The sequence below is a fragment of the Centroberyx affinis genome, unplaced genomic scaffold (genome assembly GCF_046629955.1).
Source record: "Centroberyx affinis isolate AG114_WGS23_722 - 3 ecotype Tasmania unplaced genomic scaffold, CSIRO-AGI_Caff_v1 ptg007633l_1, whole genome shotgun sequence".
In the NCBI taxonomy this organism is placed as follows: domain Eukaryota; kingdom Metazoa; phylum Chordata; class Actinopteri; order Beryciformes; family Berycidae; genus Centroberyx; species Centroberyx affinis.
In genome coordinates this window covers 29,657-38,702 of record NW_027283848.1, presented here as the reverse complement: position 1 = coordinate 38,702, position 9,046 = coordinate 29,657, and the positions used below count along the sequence as shown (strand labels likewise).

The 9,046-nt window shown below is 49.2% G+C and overlaps 1 protein-coding gene across 1 annotated transcript; it reads left to right on the top strand.

Annotated features, from left to right (window-relative positions):
• Window positions 1–279: 279 nt before the first annotated feature.
• On the top strand, window positions 280–8,789 carry LOC139639751 (neuroepithelial cell-transforming gene 1 protein-like). Its single transcript, XM_071513900.1, has 9 exons — window positions 280–579; window positions 3,902–4,009; window positions 4,145–4,309; window positions 4,987–5,049; window positions 5,273–5,446; window positions 5,679–5,936; window positions 6,045–6,215; window positions 6,531–6,717; window positions 6,832–8,789. Exons 1-9 carry the CDS (start codon window positions 487–489, stop codon window positions 7,290–7,292), a joined length of 1,680 nt encoding a protein of 559 aa, XP_071370001.1. The 5' UTR covers window positions 280–486; the 3' UTR covers window positions 7,293–8,789.
• Window positions 8,790–9,046: the final 257 nt, after the last annotated feature.

Below are 9,046 nucleotides of genomic sequence, written 5' to 3'. Positions count from 1 at the left end.
GCATCTGTCAGTAGCCTGCATGGAAGTCACTAATGTAAACTCTTCTCAGTAAGCCTTCCACGCATGACTCTGAAATTCTCACTACTGTTTTTAGTGTGAGTGAATCAGCAACAAGGACTGGACTAACCCGGGTTGCTGTTCCTCACTTCCAAGTAAACTGACCCCCGCTCACTTACAGCCGTGGGAGGGCTGTGCAGACAGAGCTTGCTCCTCCCCCCTGTCCCTGTTCCTAGTATAAAGCCCTCCCTCCCTCTGTGCACCTCAGACCAAAGTTTAGAAAGTCAGACAGAGTGTGTGAGAGGAGCTTTCTGAAAGTCCCGTCCCGTAAGGGAGCAAGAAAAGGAATAAGGGGAAAGTCTACTTATTTATTTATTTATTTTTAGCTCTCACACAGTCCTCGTTTTTCATCAACTTTTTTCTCTCATGTGGATTACTCGGAGCTGACCCGACAGGATTAAAGTGGATATTGTGTTTTTACTCAAAGCTATGGTGGCTTACGATGAACTGGGTAGCTTGGTGCCTATCAAACGGACTCTGCAAGTGATAGACTACCAGAACCAAGCTAACAAAGAGTCAGAGGTGAGATGCACGGGAACATATGGGGGGGTTTATTTTTCTATTATTTCTGTTTCGCTGAGCAGCAAAGTTGTGTCTTTGACTATCAATTTGACCGGAACTCCTGTAGGCGAAGTCAGATCTTTCTTATCACATGTGAGTGAATCAGCGCCTAACCCTGCTCTTATCTCACCTGGACACACAGGGTGCATGTGTGTGTGTATGTGTGTGTGTGTGTGCTTTCAATTGCCCTCTGCTTGTGAGCTGAAACTTTGTACTTTGTGCTTGCCACCTCTAAAGAACAATGCTTGAGATACGGCCTGACCTGGAGAAGTTAATGATTGGATTTCATTGCACTTGTAAAGTTGGAAACTGGTCCCTCGGCGTTGTGTATTCCCCCGTCTCTGTTTAGGCTGCTGTTTTCACGAGAATGCATCCTGGCAGGTAGCTCAGCCCTGGTGGGATATTGAAGGATTAGGTGAAGCAGTGGACCCACAAAGTACCACAAACAGTGAGGCAGCAGGGGGCAAACAGTCCCCCCCCCCCTACCATCCCATCCTTTCGGGTCAAGCCTAACTAGGAATACAAGGCTTTCTAGCTTTGAACGTTTGATGCCAACATGGGATCCAGTTACAATAGGTTAACTATGATGCAAATTTGGCCCAGGTTGGACTTCCCCTGGGCCTCAGGGCAGAGTGGAGCAGATTGGTCCTCTTTCAGCACGGCAGCCTGAGAGCATTCCTTTAACACAATTAAAGGGACCAGAGCGTTGAAACCCAGGTGTGCTCTCTGGTTCCCATTCTGCTGAGAAAATACCTTCTTCTTTTTTTTTTCTTTTTTTTTTTAACTCGATACTTCAGCTGCCCGACCTCCTTCCTTCCCCTTTTGAGGTTTCTGTGGTTCTGTTTCGGAAGAGGTTTCTGGAAGAAGAAGTTTGATTGTCAGTAAAACTCTCGGTAAAGGAGAAGTCGAAAAGCAATTCATGAAGTGAGTTCTCTTGTTTCAGATTTTCACAATTGAGACATCCATGTGACTTGATGCAGGTTTTTTTTTTTTTTTTTTTTGTCGTGCTGACTTCTTGATGACCTCAGCTTTTTTTATTTTAGGCCTGGCTGTTCTGGTCCCGGCCCCCTATCGGCTCAAGCTGTGCTGTAATCAGTCAGAGCAGAGCAGGGACAGACCTGGGGTATTAGCTCTCGGCACGCACATGGGGTTACATCAAAGAAAAAGCAGGGGCACAGGAAGGGAGCTTTTGGGGGCCCTCCTCGACTGAAAAAAAAAAAAAAATCCCCCTGAAGTTTATGAGGTTGTAATCTTTGGGTTGGGGAGTTTCAGGAGTGCCCCGCGCATGTACAGCAGTATGTGTGCTGGAAACGTGAGTAGGTGTTTGGTGGGGGATTGTTCCACGGATGATGGCTATCCAAACCAGCGGCACAAACCCCGGATTCGGCCGGTTTCCTGAAGTGAGCCAGACTCGCCGATACTCCAGGGAGTTCCCAGGTCAAACAGCCAGGAATAGAAACTCTCCCCGTCTGTCTGCAGTGTTGCACTTTCCAGCTGATAGAGCGCAGGTCGGGTATACAAAGAGTGGGACTAGTGGCCTTTTGTTATTCTGGGGCTGGTCCACAATGGACAGGAAAGGCACAATGGGCAACACGCGTTTCCAATATTGACTTTGGGAGCCAGCCCACCCTCTCTGTACTTGAAACCATTTTTTCTGCTGTTTTACTTTCTTCTCTTTGTTCATGGAGTTTAATAGGCTCACACATTTGTCTCAGACTCAGGCAGCTCTATTCCCCATAGTCAAGTTAAAGCATAGATTTCCTAGCCTTCTCTCTGGATTCCTTTGCTGACCACACTGCGTCTAGACCACCGTCAGAGCAGTTCGGATGTGGCTTCTCTCTGTTTGCTGACCCTGCCAGTAGAGGGGTTGGTAAGTTTTCGAGGCCGTCTGGCCGTTCTGGTCCAGCGTAGAGACACCGACCGCAGCGGACCGTGACTCGACCGCAGCCACAGCAGCCTGCCGGCCGCACCAGACTGAGCGGATCTGTTCCCCAGCTGTGTCCGCAGGGCCTGGAGCCTGAATGGCTGCTCTGTTTCCCAGTTTCGCTGAGCCAAGGCAAAATCCCATTCGGCCTTAGTCAGGAGAAAACACAGACAGCCTTTAGTACTGCGGTGCTCGAATTCAGCAAGCAAACAGTCATTACTATAAAGTTTTTTAAATGCGATCATTTTCTCCCCCATGCAAAACATCTTTGGAATTGCTAATTATGGCTGTGGCTGTCTCATCCTGTCATGTTTTTGAAGAAGTTCTGTGGCCTGAAATCATTACCTCAGATCTGCAGCGCTTTGATATCGGTTGCTTGTTGTTGCTGGCACGAGGCCAAGCTGCTCTCTCCCTTCTCCCAGCCTCAGGGCTCGGTGAAGGGAGGCGGGGGGGTGGGGGTGGGGTGGGGTGGGTCACCTGGCCCAGGTGTAGCGCTGCTCTCACGCGAGGCCTTCTGCAGAGCCTGTCTCGACTCGCAGCCATAAACACCCCGTGCACCCCCTGCGACGCCGAACTGTATAAACACTTGAGAGGGGACAGATTCACTGTCTGTTTACGACTGCGGCTCCTTTCCCCAGCTCCCCATGGTGGTCTGTTTTACTGAGCCGTCCTGACACACTGCCATACTGTCCTATACTCCTCTCTCCGGGAAAGGCAGTTAAAGAGCTGCAGCAATCAGGAAGCATTTATCTTGCACTGTTTGAGTGATGGAGCAGACACACACTCGAGGAGAGTTAAGCTGTTGTCAGGCCATATAGCTGAGTAGCTGAGTGTGTGCGGGGAGGGGGGTGTTAGGCAGTCGCTGTTGAACAGCTGAGAACAGGGTCCCGTGCATTCCTGGCATGCCTCCAGGCCCCCTTCCCCTCCAGATCGGCAGTCAGAGAGGGTCTTTGTGCTCAGTGGGCTGGCCTGGCCCAAGACTCTTCACATGATGGAGCCAACAGCTGCTTCCTGCTCCTCATCCCCGCCGAGCCTCGACAGTATCTCTGGTCTGTCTGCTGGTCCGCCAGTCTGTCTGCCTGTGGCTTGACCTCAGCTCCAGCTACTCCTGTTTCCCAGCCCGAGAGCAGGGAGTGGAGTCAATAAGGAGGATTTATGACTTGAGTTGATGAGTTTCATCACAAGCAAGTCACAAGGGAGTGCTTGTAGTTACCCCAGAGGTCCCAGTGGAAATCCCAGAGTTAGTAATACTGATCGATTTGTTTAGTTCCAGGTTGCTCAACAGGAAGTTAAGACTTATGTTTGACATAAACTATGATAAAATGGCTGACTAACCTCTCTCTCCCTCTTCTTCTCCAGGAACCCAGCAACAAGCGTGTCCGTCCTCTCGGCAGGGTGACGTCGCTAGCCAACCTCATCTCTCCGGTGAAGAATGGGGCCGTCCGGCGCTTCGGCCAAACCATCCAGGTGAGCCCCGCCACATGCCACAAACCGGGGTTAAAGGGCAAGGGACACTTCAAATGTCACGGCCACCAATTTGCTGACTGAAAACACTCAGGCGTCCATGGTTAACGTTGGGGGCTTCCTGTTTCTTGTCTGCAGGCCTCCTTCCGGGGCGATGGCAAGTCGCCGGGCGTGCCCCAGAAGCCTTGCAGCAAGGCAGCGGCCCCCACGCCGCCCAAAAGGAGGAACAGCACGCTGTGGTCAGAGACGCTAGATGTCCGCCAGAAGGGAACCTTCTCCACCAAGGAGATCAAGCGGCAGGAGGTGAGAATCAGCACCATGGCTATACTTTTTATAGTCACACGGAGGAAGAAGCTGCATAAAGCTAGCCCAAACTAAAGAGTCCACATAGACTCTAAGTCAGAAATCCAGACAATGTATTCTAGCTGTCTGGTGAGTTTTCATTACTGTACAGAGAGGGCTATTAGGAAGGATTAACGGCACTCCATCCCTCGACTCACTCCCGCCTTCCTCTCCTTTTCTCTGCAACTCTCCTTCTTCCAGACAGCCTTTCAGACTTTGTTAGGTTCACACATCCCTGCAGTATTTGTACTAAATAAGCTAAGTGGGGCTAAAAGCCGTCCAGGGCTCCTTGCCCTGTACATTTCCCGGTCTCTGTAAGCTAACACAGACCTGACAAGCTCACACACTATTGCTCTCCTGATCTACATCTCTGCTCTACCCGTACATGTCAGACATCTTAGCCAACTGTCAGAAGCCATAAACACAGTACAGTTTTAAACAGAGACAGACAGAGAGCAGGGGAGAGACAGGAGAGAGCAGTCAGAAACATTTAGAGCTTGACCTGAGTAATTTGGCATCAACGTGGCTATTTAGTCTAATGTGTACTGAATGTAATAATGTAATGACATTCTGATTCATGCTTTTTGTTAAAAAAAAATCTTATCTCCTCCCTTCCCCTCCCCCCTCGCTCTCCTCAGGCCATATTTGAGCTGTCTCGTGGAGAACAGGACCTGATTGAGGACCTCCAGCTCGCACGCAAGGTTTGTACTTTTAAACCTCTGAGACCATGGGAGTACATATAAAGCAAATAGATTAAATCAAAGCTGGCAGGCCTTCCACACAGTCAGGCCAGGAACTATAAAAAGAAAGGAATGATACCTCTGTCTTTCTCTTGCACCCGTAAAGCTCTTTGCCAAGCTATTTTTAGCCCCCACCCCCCTCCTGGTTGTTATTTGACCGGTTTGGCTCTGCTCCTGTCCACAGGCGTACCACGACCCGATGCTGAAGCTGTCCATCATGTCTGAAGAGGAGCTGACTCACATCTTCGGGAACCTGGACACCTACATCCCGCTGCACGAGGACCTGCTGGCCCAGCTGTCGAAAGCCACCGGGGCAGACGGGACCGTGGGGCAGATCGGGCAGATCGTCGTGAGCTGGGTAAGTGTCACCACCTTGCCATTAACCCCTCGACTTCTGGGATTCTGTTAAGTCTCAATATATGCGAGTCAGGATGTGTCAAATTAGAAAGGCAGATTGCAAATTTGGAAGTGGAAATGCATGTATGTATTGACATAGCAAAACAATTTTTTTCTTGTGGATGTTTTCTGACATTGCTAAGCTCTATCTGGATTGCAAGGAATGCTAAAGTGTCCCCCCCCTTGCCCTCCAGCTGCCCAGGCTGAACGCCTACAGAGACTACTGCAGCAACCAGCTGGCAGCCAAGGCGCTGCTGGACCAGAAGAAGCAGGACCGGCGGGTTCAGGACTTCCTGCAGCGCTGCCTGGAGTCGCCGTTCAGCAGGAAGCTGGACCTCTGGAGCTTCCTGGACATCCCGCGCTCGCGCCTGGTCAAGTACCCGCTGCTGCTCAAAGAGATCCTGAGGCACACTCCGCCAGAGCATCCCGACACCGCCAGCCTGGAGCAAGCGGTGAGTCTAGGAAACACATCAGCTGAAGTTAGAACGCAGCCTTTTCTTATCGATCGATTGCCTGAAAACCTGGCTGAATTTAATGATTTGATGTTTTTGTGTGCTCAGATCACCATCATCCAGGGCGTGCTGTCGGACATCAACATGAAGAAGGGAGAGTCTGAGTGCCAGTACTACATCGACAAGCTGGAGTATCTGGACGACAGGCAGAGAGACCCGCGCATCGACCAGTGCAAGAGCCTGCTGTGTCACGGGGAGCTACGCAACAAGAGCGGCACGGTGAGCAAAACACACACACACACACACACACACACACACACACACACACACTTTCCTCTCATCAACACGTTTCTCCTTTGGCTGCCTCTTCCCTCACATGCACCAACACAAGCCTCTGCACCCCAAATAAGGCAGCTATTTTCGCTCACCCGCTAAAAAATCTATGACTTAAGCATACGAGCATCTCCTCTGATAACAATCAACAAGCCCTAAGTGAAACGTTGTTGGTGGTAGAGGATGTCAGGCGCACCATGTCAGCGATCTGGTTTTAATCATTTCCTTTGTTTCTCTTCCTCCCTCCCTCCCTCCCTCCAGAAGCTGCATGTGTTCCTGTTCACCGAGCTGCTGGTTCTCACCCGCCCCGTCACCAGGAACGAGCGCCAGTGTTTCCAGGTTTACCGGCAGCCGATCCCGGTGCAGGACCTGGTGCTGGAGGACCTGCAGGACGGAGACGTCAGAATGGGCGGCTCCTTCAGAGGGGCTTTCAGCAACGCAGACAAAGGTGAGCCTCACCCCCGACCTCAGAAGTTCACTGTAGTTCATGTAGGAATGCGGTTTGTTGCACATCAAGCTGAAGCTGAATTACTAATCCGTTTTTTGTCACTCGCCTCCTCAGCCAAGAACATCTTCCGTGTGCGTTTCCAAGACCCGAGCCACGGCCAGTCCCACACGCTGCAGGTGAACGACGTCTTCCACAAGCAGCAGTGGCTCAACTGCCTCCGCAGCGCCATCTCCGTCCACCGGCCCCTCCCCGAGCCCGCCGCCCCCACCTCGCCCGTGGCCGACGCCCGCTCCAAGCGCCGCCCTTCCTCCGTCTCCGCCATCGTCCACATGGAGGAGGCGGACGAGAACTGCCCGCAGGCGGCCTCGCAGTCCGCCCCCAGCTCGCCGTGCGGCGACGAGACCCCCAGCCCCGCCGCCGCCTCCCCTTCCTCCCGCTCCTCCGCCTCCTCAACATCATCGTCATCGTCGACGACGTCGTCGACATCGCCGCTCTCCTCGCCCACGACGCACAAAACCAAAAAGGACAAGAGGTCGCTGTGTTCCTTAGGGAAGAGAAAAGAGACTATGGTGTAAACGGAGGCGGCGGGAGAAAACGGACTCCTCTTGTTTTTGTACATAAACATTAAAAAGAAAGAGGGACGGCGTGGAGAAGAGGGGGCGGAGCTTCGCCCCGCTCAGTGGGACTTGTATTTATGTGTGTCGGCGTGCGTATTATTATTACAACAGTGTTCTGTGTTACTGTCCTCTTCGGCAGCTATTTACCTTTCCCCTCCATCCGCCCCCCGAGTGCTGATGCAGTATTCTGGAGCGACCTGCACGGCTTCCATCAGCTGTATAAAGGGAAGCATTACGAAAAAGCAAACACACACATTCACACATTAATCTGTGTGTCATGAGTTTGTTGATTTCTTGAAGATAGAGGTGGCGCATCAAGGTCTGTTTACTGTTAATTTGGTATTTAAACATTATTTTAGATTTATCATTCTTTTTTTGGGTAATTAAAGTTTTACATTTTTATATTATCATTCTAAATTTTATTGTAGCTCTTTTGTTTTTTGTTTTTTTTGTTTTTTTATTTTAAAGCAGCACTGTTTTTAGCTTTTAGCTGAAGTTATTTTTAAATTTGGGCATGCGGAGTTCGATAGAAAAGAGAAGAACCCCAAAAAGTTAAGATGTATACAAAACAAAAGCTACAAATTTCTCTGTAAAAGTCTGATTTTTAGATTTACTGGAGGACAAGTCTTATTTTTGTACATTCCTTTAATAACAGATGTAAGGACCCGGACACACTTTTTTTTTTTTTTTTTTTTGCATTTACTGCAACCAGAGGCATTAATTTAAATCCAGTCACATTCACGTTGAGTGAGTTTGTTTTCATCGCTACAGAGCGCAGCGATAACAAACCATTCAATGTCATGAAAATAAAAAAAGATGAGGGGTTTTTGTTTTATTTGACGTAAAACAATAACCGACAACTTTTGAACTGAGCCATGTTGGTTTAAAAAGCTGACTCTTCAGAATGAAACGGATCACTTTTCAATGTAGCATCTTGCATGGAGCTTTAGTTGTCGACACTGCTCGCACCAAGTAGAGGCGGCAGGATGTGTTCGCCTGTCTGAGGGGTTCGGTCCCATCGAGGACAGGACAGGTAGAGAAAATAATAGACGATGAAAACGAGAGAATGTTGTCTGAAGGATCGAGAGAAAGGAGGAAAAGATGGATAAAACTGTTTGTTGGAACTGAGATAGATTGTTGATGCAAGGTGTGTAACCCAAAAAACTCACTATTTAAGTTAAGTTAATGTGGTTCCTTGCTCATAGATGGATGTTTGTGACACTGGAGAAAATCCAGTGAGAACTAATCGATGGGAAAAAAAAAGTATGTAGGGGAAGGGAGATGAAGAACATGTTTTTCTGTATGTGATGATGTCAAAACTTGATGCCTTTTTTGTCAAAAGGATGAGAAAAAGAAACGGAAAAAGGGGGCAACTTGACTGCCACAGCCTGTATGTTAAGAGGTGTAAATGAACAATTAAAGAACAATAAAGATCTGTGTAAGATTTGCATCTGAGCTTTTGGTTTGTCGTGTTTATTCTCCCTCCGCAATGAATAATCTCGCATAAAAATAGACGCAGCGGTACGCATCTCTTCATCGTTGTGACGCTGTTTGTTTGGCCTAAAGTTTACAAAGTTTTAGCCTAAGAGTATATGACTCACTCTAACATGGAATAGAGGAGTGCCCCAAATCGAGGGAGTGAGATATCCTGATTTATTACTGTTCTTAACTCTTACCTAAACAGTCATTTCCATGTAGGTGCCAAGGAAAAC